A 19,849-nucleotide genomic window follows, 5' to 3' on the forward strand; every position below is an offset into this window, starting at 1 on the left:
TCGCGCGCGAGCGCCATCTGTGGCACCCGTACCTGTGTATAATGGCTGTGCAGAGGTATTTTAGGGCCTACAAGATCTCTACGTTGCAGAGGGTGCGCTGTTGTCCGTGCCACTGGAATATGAAGAAGACGAAGTCCAATCAATTTAGTTGCAAGCAATTTTGGCTCGTGCTTTTTGAGTGAAATAACTTTTATTGGAGGTATGCTATGTTTGTTGGGCCTTCGGACCGGAGCATAAACACCGAGTGCAAATATCATATTCGCAGTTTTCAATACTTCCCAAGTTCATTAAATTTGCCATATGGGTGCAAAACTGGTAGTTTATCATGTTTAGTCCGAAGAAAGCTTATATGTAAAATTTTATTTCCTTAACAGCGCTAATCGAATATATATATGAACGAGAAGAAAGGGAACCCAGGGGCCCGATTTGTATCAATAATATAAGAAGCCAACAAACAACTACACCAAGGAAAACATAAGGGAAATTACTTGTACTTACTAATTGAATTAAAGAAATGATAAATTAATGGAAACGAAAATGGATGAGAAAGCAACTGTCCGCAGGTGGGGAACGACCCCACGTCCTCGTCATTACGAACGTTTAAATCGATTTCTTTAATTCAACTAGTAAGTACAAGTAATTTCCTCTATCTTTTCCTTGGTGTCATCGTTTGTTGGCTTGTTATGATATATATATATATATATATATATATATATATATATATGGAGAGAGAGAACTTGAGCGATGCTACAAAGTAAACAGACCAAGTGAAACAATTGTTCTGGTTACCTTGTAGCATCGCTGAAGTTCTATATAGATATTGTCGATTCGCCCTGTTATGTTCTTATGGTCATCTTATGTTCTTACTATATATATATATATATATATATATATATATATTAGTCAGAACATAAGAAGTCAGCAAACACTCAAACACTGACATGAAGGACAGCGTAGGGGAAATCATTTGTAGTTCCTTATTGAAGTAAACAAATGATAAACGAATGTAAATGAAAGTGGATGAAAAAACAACTGACCGCAGGTGGAATACGAATCCTCGTCTTCGAATTACGCGTTCGATGCTCTTACCAACTGAGTAAGAGCAATTGGCTTCATTGCCTGTTGGTTGATGACGTCTGCTGGCTGTCAAAAGCATTTCCACTCATCGATGCTGAATTGCTTTTAGAAGAGATTCGAGCGTGCCAACGCTGCGCATCATTCATCTCCACATACCCAGTCACTCTGATGAAATATCTGGGCGAAAGTAAACAAAGTAATATATAATACTCCAGCGCATAAACATTATGGCAGACAAGACGGCCATTCAGTCGTTGCAGTAGTCGGTTGTCAGGGCCAGAAATCGCCGGCCTTTCGAGAGAAACAGTAGGGCGCACACGAAGCGTGTTCCGCGCATTCCATAAAGCAGGTTACGGTCGACTGTCAAAAGTGCCGCCTCATTCGCAACACGTGCCTCGTTTGCCATAGTCGTGACCGCTCCTCACAGCGTTCCGTCGCGGCCTCCTATAAACACCGGCTTGCGTTTTGAATTTCTCTTTTCACCACAAAGCGGTGACCGGAAGCTGGTGTAGAACTACGGTCACGGATACGCTTGGAGCCCGATTTCGTGTGCGTGTCTCTCTAAGAGATGCATTCTAATCATGAATCCAGCAACTCGTGGTAAGTTTCATACGTCAAAAATTGTCTCGAGGACGGAGTAGCGGTTTTGTACGTCATATTGGCGGTCATCATATCGGCGTCATATGGGCAGGCCATGTAATGCGTAGGATGGATAACCGGTGGACCACTAGAGTTACAGATTGGATACCAAGAGAAGGGAAGCGCAGTCGAGGACGGCAGAAAACTAGGTGGGGTGATGAAGTTAGGAAATTTGCAGGCGCAAGTTGGAATCAGCTAGCGCAAGACAGGAGTAATTGGAGATCGCAGGGAGAGGCCTTCGTCCTGCAGTGGACATAAATATGGACTTATGATGATGATTATTATTATTATTATTATTATTATTATTATTATTATTATTATTATTATTATTATTATTATTATTATTATTATTATTATTATTATTATTATTATTATTATTATTATTATTGGCGGTCGCTGCTCTTTCTGTCCGAATAATATCAAGTAAATGGCTGCCGCCTAAAAGAGTGTTCAACGTGTGATCGCATTCTGCGACGATTCTTTCTCCTCAGCATAGCATTTTATCTCGAATAGGGAACAATTGAAAATTTTAAACCACGTTACTGTGCATACTAAAAATAACGATGTAAAGCTAAATTAATTCACTGTGAATGCCTACAAGCTTATTTTCGGTAGTACATAATTGACTCATTGTCCGCGTTTAATTTTGCTATAGGCTATTCTGTAACTTGCCCTTATAATTGAATGACTTGAACTCGGAGTAGGCTTTTATACTTCGCGGTAACTACTTTTCTTAAAGTTGTAGCTGAGAAAGGTGGTAAAAATTCCCAATTCAAACTTGTATGCTCACGCAGAGCATTGTGAACGTTTCTTTCTATTTTGCCCTTACTTCTCTAATTGTTTGCTGAAGTTATAATAGTTCAGTAGAGAGCGAATAATATATCATAAATGTGTTCTTCGATGTTAATATAAAAAATTGTCACAGTTTCGCCCTAAGGGCGAACCAATGAATGCGATAGCAACACAGCAATGTCATACGAAGTAAGGTGAGCGGCTTTGGTAGCAATATGAATTGTAGTAAACATGAGCTGATTAAGTAAGCAGGTGTGCTGCGGCGTAAGTAGACCGACATGAAGAGAGACTCGATGACCACGAGAAGGCGCGTGTGAAACGGTGGTGTTGATGAGAAGCGCTTCCCGTGGGCAGCGCGTGCGAAGGGACACACCTGTAGCGGTGCACTGCCGATCCGGGCAGCATTGCATGTGTAGCGTGCGTTGGAAAATGTCGCCCGACTATTACTAACTGAATGAACAAGCGTGGTGTGAGCGCGCACAAACAAGCATGAATAGATCACACTGAATGACTGACTCCAGACAACGACTGTCAAAACGCTGGCAGCAAGCATACGCCGCAGCGGGCGAAGGTACGTGCGGTCTATCGCTTCAACGGAAACTGAGCGGCGAATGCGCGGCGCATAAAGGTCAGAGCCGTGTGGAGATAAGAGACGGTGCGGACGAGCGACGAGCGCGGTTGTTCGCAGAGTAGAAGTGCCCCCCCCCCCCCCCCCCCCGCTCCCTCCGGCGCTGGCTTCCTGCTTCCTTGCTTGCGCGTGGGGGATGAGTGCGTTCGCTCTCCGTGATAGCGCGCGTCCCCGCACGCTTCCGCTCGGGCATACGGCGCGCGGCGAAGATTTTATCTATAGGGAACCTCACGGCGACGGCGACGACGACGGCGACGGCAACGGCGACAACGACGGCGACGGCGACGCCGACGGCAGAAATCCGGTTGAAGTGTCCATATAATTGCTATCGCAATAATAACTTATTACCTGCGTTGATTTCTGATCTCATTGGCAATGCAAGAGTACATCATCACTTTTCCAGGACAAGAACATTTCTTCATTACATATGTTCCGAGGAAGTTGCCAAAGCGGCGTCAATGTCTCCACAAACTGTCCAAAATACAGTTACTGCGTTCATCAACTGCTTCAGTCGACAAATTACATTTGCCCCGGGTAATAGAGCTAGCAGTCATTTAGCCGTTGTCAAAAGAAAAGGTAGACATAAAATTTTATGCTAACGACGTCGAGATCACGTTCGCAAAGCTTTCATGATAACAGCACGTAGCCTCCGGAATGTTCCGTACATTATTACTTTCTCTCATTGCCATGGAAGCCAGCACTCGACTTCAGAGGGGTATCTCAACCTTAAGTAACCTCACGGAGTGGCTACCGAGGCCAGCGGCAACCACTGCGTGCTTGTAGGCCCGCTTTGCAAAACGAAGCGTAAAAGACAGTGTTCGCTTATCTACTTACATACACACCCTCTACCGTATGGGCCCCGGTTGTTTTGCTTTCCTTGCTTTCTTGCTCGTCAGCATTTGTGCGTAGAGAACTGTAACGCCCCGACGGGTGGGAGGAGACACCTCCCCGAGGAAGAAAAACAAAATACGTTGGCACAAAATCTGAGGAACCAGATCATAGGTCACGCGTCGGATGACCCTTAATTACCTTGGCTAACAGAAGCAAGCGCTCCACAAGTGGAGAGAGCAGGTTCGCGCGCGCCGCTGTGCCACTCGGCTAACCGCCATGTTGGTCACGACTGCCCTCTGGCATCGAGGGTGCGGCTCGTGCGTCTGCTCTGCGCTACCATATCCATCCGGTCGGACCACGTCTCACCTGCATGCGCAACCGCGCGCGCGTTTTATCGCTTGCGAGAAAGCGATTCTCAGCACCCCGTCTTCCTTTTGTTTTGTTTTTCTAATCTTGCGCATGCACAGGCGCCCGCGGTGCGTTTGCGTTCGTATCTCTCCCTTTCCCTCTGGCTCTCGAGGAAGCAAAGTATCAAGAAACAACAAGCTTGCATCCACGTGTTAGCTTCCTGTCTCTGGAAGCATCCTAGCCATTCTTCCTGGCGTGGTGTCGCGGGGCAGCATTTTGAGAACAATATGCTAAAGCGCCTTCACCTCTCAGAAAGTCATGACATCCTTCCTCCTCCCCTCGAAACGTATTCTTGATGCATCCTCTTTGCCGCGCTTCTGCTGCTCGAGAATGTGTGCTATTTGCTTAGCGGCGATAATGGATCGTACGCTCGATCTCTCATCAAGGTTGCGTATCAGTTCACCCCGGCATATATGAAAAGAACGAGACAGGAGAGCGAGAGAAGAGAGGGATGCGGAGGTGGCAGCTTAGAAAAGCAATGCCGAGAGAGACGTTCGAGCGGTGAGCAGCAGTAGATGAGCGATACGCGGATGCGGCCGTCGCAGGCATCTCAGCGAGCGAGGCCCATTGGAATGCGCTCCCGCTCCTCCCCCTAACTCTGAACAGCGCGAACAGGTCAGACGGCGCTGTCTTGAAATGGTTGTGGAATGCCGGAGCAGGCAGCGCTCTCTTGTAGTAGCGCTGAACGGGAGCAACCGCGGTGGAATGCGCCTCCGCAATCTTGACGGTCGACTCACCGCGAGCGCAAGTTCGGCGGATACGTGTGTATACTGGACACCGGCTACGCTCACCATACGGGGTGCACTCTCAGCCACGCTGGTGGTTCCGCTGTACCACCCCCTTCCTCCCATCCAGCTCATCATCGCGAAGGTGGCTGCGCCAACCTGGGCTTCGCGCGCGTAACCACTGTTCACGTCGGAATGCGTAGGCGAAGCTGCCGGCGTGCACCTGCTGCCGCCCTGCTCTATCCGTGGCTTTTTTTTTTTTTTTTTTTTACCTCCGGGTGGCTGCGATACTCTTATTTTCATAAACGTTGTTTTGTGCTTGAGATGCTCATTGGTGCTCGGCTCTCTCGCACCGATGGGAGTGCGCTAATGGCCGCGCCAGAGTGGGGGATGGAAATCACGGTCGCAGCCACTCGGTCACGCCGCGCCGTCACACCTGAGCGGCCACTGAATCACGGTCGTTCGCGCTTGACTCACGTGCGCGCGCGCTCGCTCGGCATCGGCCACAATGGGGGTCCGTCCCGGCGAATGCGCGTGGGCGGACCGACGAAAGCGGTCAGTGTCGCGCTCATCATCGGGTCCGCACTCCGCTAGGGACCTTTCCCCCTTTGGCTCCAGACAAACATGACAGGATGACGTCACTCTTGCTCAAGGGGGCGCCTTTGTTTAGTGAGGATGACTGGTTCAGCTGAATTGAGTTTACTGTCTCCTTTTATCTGTTGCATCCTGTGTGATGGCGTTGTCTCCTGAGTAACATGGTGAGCTGGCAGAGGACACGTATGCGCTTCGTCCGGCCATAACACCTTTTAACGAAAAACGTGCTGGCCACGGCAGCTGCTGCTGCTTCTACTTATTGACGGAATACCCACACGCCATTTTACGGCCTAAAAAACTAGCTGCCCGAACTCGTACTGTACCCACGGGATGAATTGTCGTTTCGTCCGAACAATTTGTACTCGCTCGCCTCTTACGAGGCGAACAGAATTCTCTTTTGCGAATTATGTGTACCTTTGCTGCAGGGATTCGCAGTTGTACAAAAAGAAATGTCGCTGAAGCCAACGTATTGACAAGGAGACTTGCCTTAGTCAGTACAGCAACTGCTTTGGAAAGTTGCTAAGCAAATCGCTAAGGAAATCAGTTGCTGCCCTGACGAAACGTTGGCTTTGTCGAAACCTGGGCTTCAGCGACATTCCTCGTTGTACCGTGTTAATCACTTCAAGCCTCCATCCTCCTCTGAATCATTCCTTTGTTTTGGGTTTCAACCTTTGCTGGAGTTGTTTGTAAATGACCCACAATAGGGTGGTTTGTCTTAGTACACGGGCGTTTTTCGCATAAATTCGGCTGCTGCGAATCGAGCTCGCGGGCTCGCACGCTACAACGGAGCTTCATTAGTCACTGACACACAACAGCGGATAACCGAGGCTAATGTGAAATATTCTTTCGGTTATTTCTGTTTAGACAAATACATACATATTGTTTGCATGAATTACGTTGTTTCACCTTTTGTGTTTCTTTTTTTGAAAGTGCTCTTGATAATCTAAATGCACATATCTAATGAATAAGAGCATATAAAATACAGTCTAAGAAGCCACGACAGGCAGTCAAACAACAGAAACTAAGAAGGAAAGATAGATGATGCGTCTCTTTCGACTAATCTTCATATTTTCATTTGTAAACGTGAGCGTACACACGTATTGCTTGTTTGGTGGTGCTGCGCTTATCTTGACATATCCAAATGAACGTGGATATGAGTGCATATTTGCAATTAAAGATTAATTTCAAGAGTTGCGTCGCGTCTGTGTTTCTTTAAATGTTCCTGTGGTTTGCGTCGTTTCCGCCGTGATCGACATTCATTAATTCACCGTTCCAACTCGCCCAAATCAGAACCATGTTAATCCGTCTGAAAAGACAGAGCACGCGTATCTATGCGGGTACATGTTGCTTAGAGAGAAAGCTCGGTTTTGGCATAGGCAGGGTATAGTTCAATTGTGCTCACTCTTTTAACCTTCGACGCCATTTCTGTTACGCAGACCCCACCCAATGGGACGGCAACGACATCTGCGTATGGCTGTGCTTTATGAGCGACAACCTCGGGCTGCCGGCGCTGGACGCCGCCAAGTTCCCGGACAATGGCGCAGCACTGTGCGCGCTTACACCGGAGCAGTTCCTCGAGAGGACGGATGCTCGCTCGGCCAAAATACTCAACGACTTCTTGGTTTTAAGAAAGAGGGGTGAGCGATGCTATACAGTGCAGAGCAGCAACAATTCGCGAAGTTTTAGAGCGAAGCTTTCTCTGCCTGCACGCTCTCACCGCTCACGAGGGTTCGGTGCAAGCGTGTAAGTTTCTCGCCGAATAGACGATTTAGTCTCCTGAATGTTGACCAACAAAGTAATGTCATGAGTGCGCCTATGTTCTGCGTAATCAAACAATAAAACGTCACATGAAACCTTTATATGACGTAATCGATGTAGTGTCGTCTTGTAGGCGACGTTACTGCGCGGCCGTGCTGGCGAGCGTTGTCGTACGTCGTTTTATGCCAGGTATCCTGGTGTAAGAAAAATTTGGCGGGGGCCCGTGCCCGGAGTCGTGTTACCGTGACTCTGTCGCAGGTCGTGATGCGCTATGACATGCGATACGCTGTCTCCTAGCAGGCAATTCAGTCGGGCTAGTCGCCTGAGGAACGTTTTGACACGAGTGTCATTCGCGTTCACCTGCCTCTGATATACTGTATATATAGAAGGCTAAATCGGCCTGAAACTTGGCGCTCATCTCATGACGAAAGGCTACGCACCTACGTTTAATCTTTTTTTAACGCTCCACAAAATGAATGAATGAATCAATGAATGAATGGCTGAGTGTCCTATTCTGATTTGATTGATTTATCGATCAATTGATTGATCAATTGATTGATTGATTGGGTGTAATGTCCCAAAGAAACACTGGGGTATGTGAGTGACGCCATAAGGCTAGTCTCCGGATTAATTTTGACCACCTGATGTCCTATAACGTGCACCTGAATCTAAGTACGCAAGCGTTCTTGCATTTCGCCGCCATCAAAAGGCGGCCGCAGCCGCAACCGGGAATCGAACCCGTGATCTCGTGCTTAAAAGCAGAACTTCATAACCAATGAGTTACCGCAGCTGGTCTATGTGGCCTATTGAGGGGGGTGGGAAGATATGAAGGGATATATACAGTAGAACAGAATGTTACATATTTTTTTAAAAGGAGACCAAAAACAGGCACAATGTTTTATTGGAAAATGTGTAAGGCCTGTTTAATGTAATAAATACTGTCATTTGATTCTATTTCTCCTAATCGATGTTGCTGATTTTTAATATTGTATTCCCAACCTAAATGATATGCAACTGCACTGACGTCGAGACCACAAAGAAATAGAGCGTCATAATTAAAATAGAACTGGTATATTGAATCATCATGTTCCGAACATAAAGTAAGTCATTCGATGGGAGGGATCAAATTCAGGGCATTGTAAAACTCGAATCATAGCACGATCGAGCCGCATGCATACAGAGAGCGGCAGCAAATTTGTCATTTAGCAAGTTTGTCAGCTCGGAACAAAGAGCTGAAGTTCATCTTAATTAAATTCCCTCACGTATTTGGAAATACTGCGAGATTAATATAATATGGAAGAGGCAACATTGTCCTATAATCTCCTGATTCGAAATTACGTAACCCCAACGGCAGTGGGCCTGGTACTTACGCCACTGATTGGGAACCAGTCGAATTTAATTTGAACTGTACTGGTGTTGAGTAATTCGTTAATCATTGCCGGCTTTCTGGCAGTCGAACTCGCATTAGTGAGTCACGCAGCGCAAAGTATTCAATTCAGTATTATGATGAGAAATGCTGCACTTTGCCCCTCCGAACGATTCCATTTACTAGCTTCTGGATGAAATGCGCGCCAATGCGACTCCAATTGCCAGAGCTGGTTCTCTTTGTAGCGTTTGCTAAGGCGAATGCAGCTCTTGGGAGGCATTCCACTCTGCATTCTGCTCTACTCAAACTACACTCATTCGCTAAGCACTGTCCATCCTTCCTCCCGCTACTGGAGTTAGATTAACGTCATGATGTTTCTGCTTTAATGTTAGCGGCGTATCGTTTGAGAGAGGCAGGTCAGCAGTAGCAACGCCGACTAACAGCTCTTACGATTTGCAGTTACGCGCACGCCTATTCGTAATTTGTTTCGCCGGTTTTATGACGGCATATAGAGATCGCGCTACCAGTTTTATCCTGATGAATAGGACGGATCAATGCGTGAAAAATCTACCCGAGAAGATCTGATGTAAAGCGACGGTGACGGACGCGCAAACAGGATGGGATGCATGCATTGACGGAGTGGGCGTCTTCCTATAACGGACATGTACCGGAATTGAAACGCCCTGTGCGTTTTCTTTCTTTCTTTCTTTCTTTCTTTCTTTCTTTCGTTCTTTCTTTCTTTCTTTCTTTCTTTCTTTCTTTCTTTCTTTCTTTCTTTCTTTCTTTCTTTCTTTCTTTCTTTCTTTCTTTCTTTCTTTCTTTCTTTCTTTTCTTTCTTTCTTTCTTTCCTTCTTTTTATAGACATTGGTTTGCCGCATTTTGTATCAGCCGTTCAAATAATAAAATATTTGTGTATGTAAATCCATTTATAACTTGGTTTGGATGTCGGAAACTGATCAAGCAAACGTTGAAATTTTCTTCATCGGCATGATATCGGGCGGTGCTGAAAAATGTTATAGAAATCTAATTCGCAGTTTAAACAACCTCGTGCATTATTCATGTTCTATAGGAGGTTCGACAGCTACTTGAGAAGCAGTGTCAGATCATCGTTATATGCCTTGTTGAGAAATGCCCACTTCGCCTAGTGCTCGCTGGAAAATTATGATCGTGCTCAAGGAAAGTGGAATACGGAATCACGAGCTTCGTTGAATTCATTCAAACAAGTTGGAGATCAGTGTTCTGTATCTTAGTTATGAACGCAGAACACCTTTATTATTGCTGCAGCATCGACATGCTTTGCCTCCGGTCTAAAATTATAAGAACCGTGTCGCCATGGTTCACTTGCGTCTAGTTCTTCGGTGAATGCACATATCTTCTTTCTACACGATAGCCAAGCGGTTTTTCGCTATCGCATTTGGACCACCGGGCCGAGCGCGACCAGCACGAACTGTATTTCACCAACGACAGCAGAAAGAGGATACGAGGCATGTCTGCGTACGAGTTTCTTTGCCTGTCAGCAGTCACTGACAAGCGCTACCAAAGACGTACTTGACGTACGTGGTGGTGCTGCGGTGCTTTAATAACTTACTGACGACGGCAGGGCCCTAACCCCTGTGACTTATCAGTTTCCAATTTCATTATCTTGCAAATGCAAGCTTGGTTCTTAAAAGCATTATTGACTGTTTAGCGAGATCTGTAACTGTCGAATAAGGCCACCAGAGGCACGCCTAACTTGCGTTGTTTAAGTGTGTCGGTAACAGTACCTAATGTAGAATTGTTAAATTAAAGGGCCAGGAGGTGTGCCCGGTTTTGATGAAGAGCGAATGTTGCTTCCCCTCGAATTCTTCCCTATTTCAGCCACTAGGATGCGCATGCGCGCTTCACCGCCACAAAGGAGGTTCGGTTAGCCAATAAATAATCAGCGGTTGGACTGCGCGCTTGTCTAACCGGTTCCAACCGCCGCATGCGTCTCGTGTTGTGTCCCGCGTGTTACCGCTAAATATTCACCAAGAGGTAACACTCTATTGTAACATATGGTACGGTTGTTTTCTATTACCTTCTACAGATCCGAAGACGACATAATCGCTATATCCACACGCACGCACGCACACACACACACGCGCACACACACACGCGCACACACACACACGCGCACACGCACACACGCGCACACGCGCACACGCGCACACGACACACACACACACACACACACACACACACACACACACACACACACACACACACACACACACACACACACACACACACACACACACACACACACACACACACACACTTCTGTATTTCAACGTCGCGGTTAGGTGCACAAAGTAGCATATCTCCATGTAAAAGGAGAAACTAACCGTCTCCTTGTGTTTCTTGTCGCGAAAAAAATCTCTCTGCTTTAAACACACGCAGCTATTTAGGCGTGCGATCGTGTGGTATATAATATAAGTTGGCCTGTTAATGCTACATCCTGAAATTTCGTGTTGAATTGCAGTATTCGAAATACACTTAATGGTTGTTTTTCGTCGTCTGTGGCGACAAATGGTTCAGTTTAAAACCCTTTCCATACACTTGTGCACGCATCCGACTTTATATCCTGGATGCCGATTTTATGTGAACGCTCTTGAGTTAATAATTTGGGGGAAAAAGTTAAAGGGAAATGGGCATGACAACGTCGCACGAGGTTGTTATAGATAGTTAGATCGGGCCAACGCGACGCCATGCGCTCCGTTGTGCGCTGTGCGCGCGCCAGCCTCTCGGAAAAAGAGACACGTCTTCTCCACGCGGCGCGCTTGTATGGCGGGGGACCACGGTTTGGGCTGCCTGCCTGCGTGGCTCGCTCGTGCCGCAAGCACACACAGGCCGCGGCTCGCGACTACTGAGCGCGTCGGCGTCTGCTCTGAGGGAACACTCGTTGCACGCCTGGTCAACGCGTTGGAAATTTACAAGCCAATCGGCCGTTTCAGATGCCGGCCTCATCAAAGGGCCCGCGCTGGACGCCCCATTCAGCCGCGACAGCGGCGATGGCTGCGGCGGCCGGCCGACCGCCCGAAGAAGGTGAGTCGTGCCCGCGGCGCGAGCTTTATTCCTGGGAAGGAAGGCAGAGAAAATAAAAGAGGAAAGAAAATACAGAGAAAGGAAACAGGCGCGCGTGCACGTGTGTCCGTCGCCGTCGTTGGTCGGTCAGCTTGCGTCCACCGCGGCCCAAACACTCGCGCCACGCACGGGGGCGACAACGGCGGCGCGCGCGTTTCCTCTCCCGTGGTCCGAGCGCTGCGGCTGCAGCCTCCGAGCCATCGCTGCGGCCACGACGGCCTCTCCCGTCTTCGATGTTCGAGGTGAGGCTCGCGCAATGATGTGAAGCGCGTATCCGTGCACACAAGCAGTACGTGGCGCAGGAAAGGATACGGGGCAAGGATCATTTGTCACAGTCGCTAGAGGTGTGTGGTGAAGCTGGTGGGGACGGGTGGATTCGTCCTGGTATCTTGGCTGGCAGCTGCACCGGCTGAGTGGCCTTTCGATTTTGCCGCGAATTCGTGCCGCCACGTACACAACAGTCTAGTCTTACGCGTAAATATAGAAGTGTGAACACCGAGTAACGCTTCTGTTGCTACGCACGCACATGTGGGAGCAATATTTTCAGTTTATCATGCAGTGCCCGACACAAAAGGAATCACGCGCACGTCAACAAGATGCTGCCCTGTTCACACGGCCTCGTTGAGGAGGAAAGGAAAAAAGGGGAAGACGGATGGGGGCCGGACCTTGTGAGAATGCAGGTGGCCGTTTAAACTAGACGCATCAGTCTGTCTTGAACACGAGAAAAAAAAAATAGGTGCTTAAATGGCGGACGACGCGGAACGCGCTAATTGCTTCACTGCAGTCGGTCTCGTATGCAATTATTGAGCGGGAGTTGCAAGTTATTTCGCGCTTGCTTGAATTTGAACGCCGAACACTCATGCGAAAGCGTTGTCAAATAACGGTAAACATTTCAGTCAACCCGCATGGAGGTGTGACGAGGCATACATAATAGGATGTATACATAATAGGCAAACAAATCAGCCTTCTCGAGGCAAAAAAAAAAAAAACTAAAGCAAGATATGAATGAATAAGACTAATTCGTCGTGAAAAGGTGCTCTCGATAACTTCTTGACATCGATGCTGGAGTCGGACATCGGCTCACGCACACAGACGCAATAAAACCTTGTTTCAATCGTTAACGCATCATTCTTCTCTCTGTGTCACGTAACGAAGGAACCGAGAGAGCGCCACTAGCGACCTTTTCACATTCAATACAGTACAATGTAATGGTTAATATTTCCTGGCACGAGAGAGAAGGACGTAAAGACTCAGCCTGCGCTAAGGATCGAGGTACCACCCTGCGATCACATCCCGCCAAAGCGCTCCAGTTGTGTCTTCTGAACCCACAGCGGTATACTCTAGATTCGACCACTTCGTCTGGTTGCATCAGGCGAAAAGAGGGACGCTGAGCCATGGTGTTTGAAACCATGCAACTCGTCACGCAGTGACCCACCATCACGAAGAGCCCATGGCACGCTAGTTGAGGCACAAGTCACAGTGCGAGCGAGGCAACACAGTTTGTCTCTTGTCTTTTCGTTCTTTTCCGCGAACCCAGCGCCCGTTTGGCGCTTCTCGTTGAGTCCGGACGCGGCTAAGCGGTCGTCACCGCGGCCGCCCCCTCCTTCCTCCCGTTCTGACTCGCTACGGCGCGGGCGAGTGCGCTCGAGTGCTGCAGCACCGAGTCCCCGCAAGCGCGAAACGATCTCCTCGAGGCCCCGGTGGACGGCGGTTCGTCGAAAAGGGGTGTCGTTCGCGATAAGCCTTCCTGCGCGAAAACGCCGGCATCCCGGGACTGCACCGCTATAAGAGAACTCGAGCGAGCGCGTTTGCAGCAGATTTCGGACGGGAGGGGGGAGTGGGGTCGCGGGTCGGGTCCACACGAGGCCTCTTCTTTGTCTCAGGGTGGCAAGGGCGAGATGGTGGTGGAGGTGGTGCGGGAAGAAAGCGGCGGCCCCTCGCCTGCACGATAGATGGCTGTGGCTGCTGATAGGGGCCCGGGTCCGATGGCCGAGCAAAACGGGGCCCGAATTGCAGGAAGGAAGCTGCGGCCGCCGGGGTACTTTGCTCGCCCGGGACCCGGAACCCCCGCACCACCGGTCACTCTCTTGTTTTCTTTTGGAGCTGATATTTTGACTCCTTAGTTTTCGTTTTCGTTCCTGTCTTTACGCGAGTGAGCCCTATCTGGAGGTTTACTGATATTTTATACCACCAGGCCTTCACTCTTTATCTTAAGTTGGTTTTTGCGCATATGGCTATTGAGCGCCTCGCTCACAGATACCCGCGGATGTGTATGAATGTTTTTGGTCGTTTCTTTGCACCTTAGCGGTCAATGCCTGCTCCTTACTTGGCAGCTATGACTTGGGGTATAGGTACCGCTCGTCTTTGATGCTCTGCAAGTATCGCTTTCGATTTGCTGCCTATGTTTGACCACTACGCTCACACTTCGTATGTACTGACGTACTACTCCCCAGGTGGTGTCGTTTTCTCCTAGTTATTTCTGTTAAATATTAGTTTTCGAAGGTTTTTCGAGTTTCGTGCGTCAGTCAATGATTACTCGTCGTGGGAGGTGCATAAAATGTTTATTATTGTTGTGATCTCTTTGTATACATGGACCTTATGATATCAAATAATATTATGGTAGTGGAGCCACCGGATCGATTGGCGGCGCCTCCGGCCCCGCTTTAATTCTTTCTCCTCAGGACCTCAATAAAGTTCGTACTCACTCACTCACTGGTAGTTGGTTAACACTATGCCCGTTCAAGCGCTGACATGCGCGCCTAAAGGATATTTGAAGCTGGCGACTTCAAATTTTCATTTCGTATGCGCATGTGCGCTCAAGCAATATCAAAATTTACCGATTCTTACCCGCGAAAGTCACGCCTTGTTATGTTGCCCTCACCCGCCGTCCGTGCCGAACACACAGCAGTGGTTGCGGATCTTGTAATATACGAACGCCCATTCACAGTGCATATGCGGTATAGTTCATGGCAAGCAAATCCAGATGGGTACACTTCGTGACGTATGATGTAGAGCTTTTCTGGCTTACGGGCAACTGCACTTCCCTGCTGTCCAGGGACGTGCAGCGGTGCGCAAACGCCGGAAAATCCCTCCGAGTAAATCCCCTCATTGACATGCCGCGGTTAACCCATTACCATCGCGGTCACGCTCTCACAGTGTTTAAAAACTCGTCCACACCTTTTCAAGGCTTCGCCTGCATCCACGAAGGCCTAATGCTGCCGTAATAAGCCTCCCGCTTTCACTAGAGCAGTTCCACAGTCTCCCCTCTTGTCCACATGATAGAATAGAATCCTCCGCTAACAATAACACTCCACCACGACCACGTCCCGCTTTATTAAATGAAAAGGGCAACTCCCCGGTAATCCGGCGCTCTCCATTCAGCGATCTATGAGCCGTCGGTGTAGTCGCTATCTCGGGCCCTCCCCAGCCTCCCTTTTCTCCTCCACTGCATCTCCCTCCTGGGCGTGCGACCGGCACCTCCCCCAAAGTCATTCTTCGCTCGGCTGCTTTATCTTTTGTCTCGGTAATCGCCGCATTCGTTATTGCGCACGTGTCTCCTTGATCGCATGCGTTCGCCGTCGTTCACGTGTGCTGCCGCAGTGGCGGTGACAACGCACGCGCCTGCGTATGTGCGTGCGCGCGCCTTTATGCAAATACGCGCGCAGGGAATCACGCCCTGCGGATCCTAGAGAGACGTCGCGGTGCTTCGCCGCTTGGCGTTCGGACGACGTACTCCATCCTTATACACAACCCCTCTCGCTCACTCTCTTGGAAGCCCCCTCTCTTCTGATCCGTTTATATTGAAAACTGCCTTGCCCGGTGGGCCTGAATAATAAGCCGTCCGAGGGGAGAATGCGCCTAGATGCTGATAGCGCTGAACAATGCTCCCGTTCTGTCCGCCTTTCTTTTTTGCCTTACCGCACTCCGGCCTCGGTTAGCTCTCCCTACTTCCAAAAGTAAGAGAGAGGAGGTTGTTCGACGTCTTCCCTCAGGTTCTCGCCGGGCCGAGTCCGCGGCGCTGCCCCGTGTCGTAATGGAAAGAGAACGCCGTGGCGCCGCGTGTAGTTCATTAAACGCTCGGATCCCCTCCACCCGGGCCGGGATCCTGCCACTGAGGCCGGGATTCGAGGCTGCACTAACTCTCTTCGCGATAGCATCGCTCTTTTCTCGTTCTCCACACTCTCTTTTACCGCCCCTCCCCTTTACCCTCTCTTTCCCATAACCCACTCCCTTCCCTCCTCTTCATCCCGTGGTTCCTCGCGGTTCTCGGTACATAGTACGTACTCTGCTGGGCGTCGCTTGCTGCTTTCTGACTTCTGCCTTGGCCGACTTTCTCTTGTTCTACATTTCTGTTCGTGTATGTGTGCGTGTGTCGCGTCTTCGCAAGCACCCGCGGCTATTTATTGGCTCCCAGCCCTTCTTTGTATGCGGCGGCGCTGGGTTGTGAAACTCGGCGAGACAGGTCGCGAAGCGCGCGGGGTTCATTCGGCCGGGGCCGGGCCGTGCGTCTCGCCGTCTACGGTGCGGGCTACGGCCGTAACCGGAGGGTGGCACGTCGCCGAGCCTTGCTTAATCTCTGAGAACGTAGTATGTACTACCTTTGGTTGGTGCAATCTTAACTCCACTCGTTGGAACTCGGGAACAACGCAAAGCGTGGGGACGAGGTCGACAGAGAAGTTTTACTCTGACACTTAGGAGCTTCAAGTGACAAAAGCAAACAGGTTAAATAAATAATTGGATCATTGTAAATGGCGTGGTCGATGTTTAGCTTGCACAGTGATAAATATGATAAATATGATAAATATGATAAATATGATAAATATGTTTAGCTTGCACAGCGAAAATATGACGTTTATATTGCGGACTTCGAGGTCGTTACGAGCCGCTGCAGTAGTATTCTGCTTAATTACTGCGTTTTTTTGGCACGTGTTCGAATGAACTGAAATTCAACATGCCTTCATAGAAAATCAGGATCAGTGGTAAGCCAAAGCAGAAGCTGCTCCTGGTGATCGTTTGTAAGACATCTCGACGTAATTCGAGAGCACCTTGCTTGAATTGAGAGGATGCGTGTGGTGCGCTTCCATAACGCAAACATAGAATTTGGATAGATAAACATGTGTACGCGCGTATGCTCTCCCCTAAAAACACTGACAAATACACGCACTGTGTCATACATGCGCACAGTTGTGTAATCCCACTCACAATATTTGTTTATACAGGCTCGGTACTATACACCTCCTAAGTACGTTACATCCCTTGTTGTGCTGCACTTTATCCCAATCCTGCATACAACTTATCAAGGTGACGTCACATTTCACAGCTCTAAACGAACAAGACAATGTACACGAGTACACAGGGCAAAAAACATTAGTACCACTTTAATAGCCAACCACAGTACCACAATAGCCAATAGTCTTCTCTATGTGCATTGTCTTTCCCTGCGGATTAGCATTTTACTCAAGGAGGATAGACTTTTGAACCAGAGGTGGCAAGAAAGCGGTGCTCATCAGTGTATCGAGGACACTGCACACGAGAATGTGCTCCATTCTTACAGTCGAATGAGAAAGACTGCAGTGTAACGATTTAATAATTGGGAAATAATGATCTGGCATGTCATACACGTGCCCGGGGCCGTGGACAGAAGTCAGAGACCACAGCGTTTCGTTATGCAACACGTATTTGCCTCAATTTCTGGTTATCGTTGTTTGTTTCGAGAACCTTATTTAGCGAATTACCACGCTACTACAACAAGCAAACAGAAAACAATAGCACCGCCATCGTGGTCCACATTTTGAAGAAAAAAAAAAGCAATGAGTGTAGCGGAGTCATTTCGCTTTGCACCATACATAGGATCTGCAGTGTGTTCTAGAAATGTACAGTCTGGTGCGACTGTGACCACGCTGCTCCCATAATGTGACTTTATTTGCATTTCTTCTCCAACGGTTCACTCACAAAATGATCCGGTAAAGTGAGAACGAAGGTAAAATATTGCATTTTCCGATAGATTGTTACATTTTAGCCTGCACAATTCAACACTCGTCCAGTTCAACAGCACTCGTGTCCCCTTTCCTTCGCCGCGTGCGTGGCCACGTTGTTTCCCGCTGTTGCATATGTTCAGTGCTCACTTCGCCACTTGCAATAGGCAGCGCGCTGCACTTCGAACTCGCGCGGTGACCAGCGCAAACCGCCTTGACGTCATCTCGGCTATCGCGGACTGCGACGAGATACATTCTCCGTTTTGGCGCCTCCTGACACGTCGAGCGTGCGGCCACGCACGCTCTCCCTCGGCCTCCTCCCGATCCGCATCACTTTACTCCCGGAGCCCTTTCGCCGACGTTCCTCCTCGGTTTGTTATATGTCGCGGAACGCTCGCGGAGGCGGAACTCGGATCACAGCTTCCGGCCCTCGAAAGCCGAGGCGACCGGAACGGTGCTTCTCCATTGGATGTCGCCATGGCAACTGCGCGGTCGCCTCCCCCGTTTTCCCCCAGCGATCTAACGCGAGCAGCGTTGTAATCCGCCGCAGCGCCTCACCGCCCCCCCCTCCCACCCTCCCCTTTTTCCTCCTTTTCTCCCTTCTACGTCGTATTGATTGGCCCGATCTCTGCGTTTGTTCGCTACAGCCTTTAGACATCATCATCATAACCCGAGAACAGAAGTTGGTTCGCAGAGGAAGGAGGGACGCACGTCTCGCTTACAACGATCATACACGAGGAGCGAAGGGAAAGCGGGACGGGAAAAGCAAGCACGGTTTTCCCTAAAAGGAAAGATCAACTGACGTCCGTCTTTCGCTCTTTGTAAACCTCCTCCCCACCTCTTTCTTTTTTATCGCTTCTAATTTTTGCCGAGGACCGCCGACTGTCGTCGAAAAGGAGAGGGGAAGGCTGAGTTTGAAGATAGCGTAGAAAGGGAGGCGCGGGATTCGGGACAACTTCTCCCGCCTCTCCTCCAGTTCTGTCTCTCCTTTTCCATCCGGGTGACAAAATATTTTCCAACAGATGACAATCGGGCGATCGCAAAGCTGTAAGCAAAGACAGCAGCCGCCGTCGAATCGAGTCTGGTGTGCGAGATCCGTTTTGTTGCTCCTCTGTTCGCCGATTCGGGTGCTTCGTTCTCTCTCCTTACTTTCGCGCGCATATTCTAGTGTTTGTCCCCTTCTTTGAGCCCTCTCCCCATTCGGGCCTCGCTTCGCCCTCAGCCTTCTGTGTATAGCGCAAGCCAAGCCGATCTCTCTTCCTCTCCACCCGTCGGACGCCCACACTGGCGGCCGCAGGAGACGGGGCCGGCACACCGTCAGGAAGGAAGGCCTTGCGGCGAAGCAGACTCGACCAGGGTTAACGTTCCACTTCCTCCGGCGCTTGTTGAAGCCACCGTCGCTCGCTGTCGCCGCGATTTTCCTGTGCAACAGCGGCAACAGGAGCTGACCGACCGCGATGCTCTACGCCGCCGCCGCGCCCGGTAAGGCGCTCTTTCCTGCTGGGCTCTTCCTGTGGTTGGCACGTTGCTTGCATGGATACCCCAGTTGTATTGGAATGATAGGAAATGGCGAGAACGTTCGCACCATCCGGTATGTCCGGTGTGAGCAATTTGTCTTACAGTCGAGCCGTGCATTCCTAGGCCTGCGTTAAGTCGTTACCTGTTGCTGGTGAGGTAACAACATTGCATTCGCCTTTGCAATAAGATGAGAACGCGGCACACTTCGCTATACGTGCTACAACAGGATATAAGTCTTTAAACGTATCTTTGACGATAGCTGTAGGAGGCAGTGCGAACATTTTCCTTTGAGTATCTCACAAGTGCACGTGTATGCATGCTAATATCTGGTTAACTACATTTACCATCGAGTTGTGCTTATCTTAACCGTCGGTATCACTCAATGGCACGTCGAAAAAATTAGTAGTTACGTTATGTGCACCATTGACACGAATAC

At 49.1% G+C, this 19,849-nt stretch overlaps 1 protein-coding gene across 1 annotated transcript in view; it reads left to right on the top strand.

Moving 5' to 3' along the window:
* LOC119456376 (retroviral integration site protein Fli-1 homolog) overlaps window positions 1-19,849 on the top strand; it is a 55,056-nt gene that overhangs the window by 16,907 nt on the left and 18,300 nt on the right. The window contains exon 2 of the mRNA XM_037718091.2: window positions 7,131-7,331. Within this exon, the coding sequence (XP_037574019.2) occupies window positions 7,131-7,331 (201 nt within the window). The remainder of the gene's footprint in view (window positions 1-7,130; window positions 7,332-19,849) is intronic.

Source organism: Dermacentor silvarum, chromosome 6 (genome assembly GCF_013339745.2).
Source record: "Dermacentor silvarum isolate Dsil-2018 chromosome 6, BIME_Dsil_1.4, whole genome shotgun sequence".
NCBI classification, from domain to species: Eukaryota; Metazoa; Arthropoda; class Arachnida; order Ixodida; family Ixodidae; genus Dermacentor; species Dermacentor silvarum.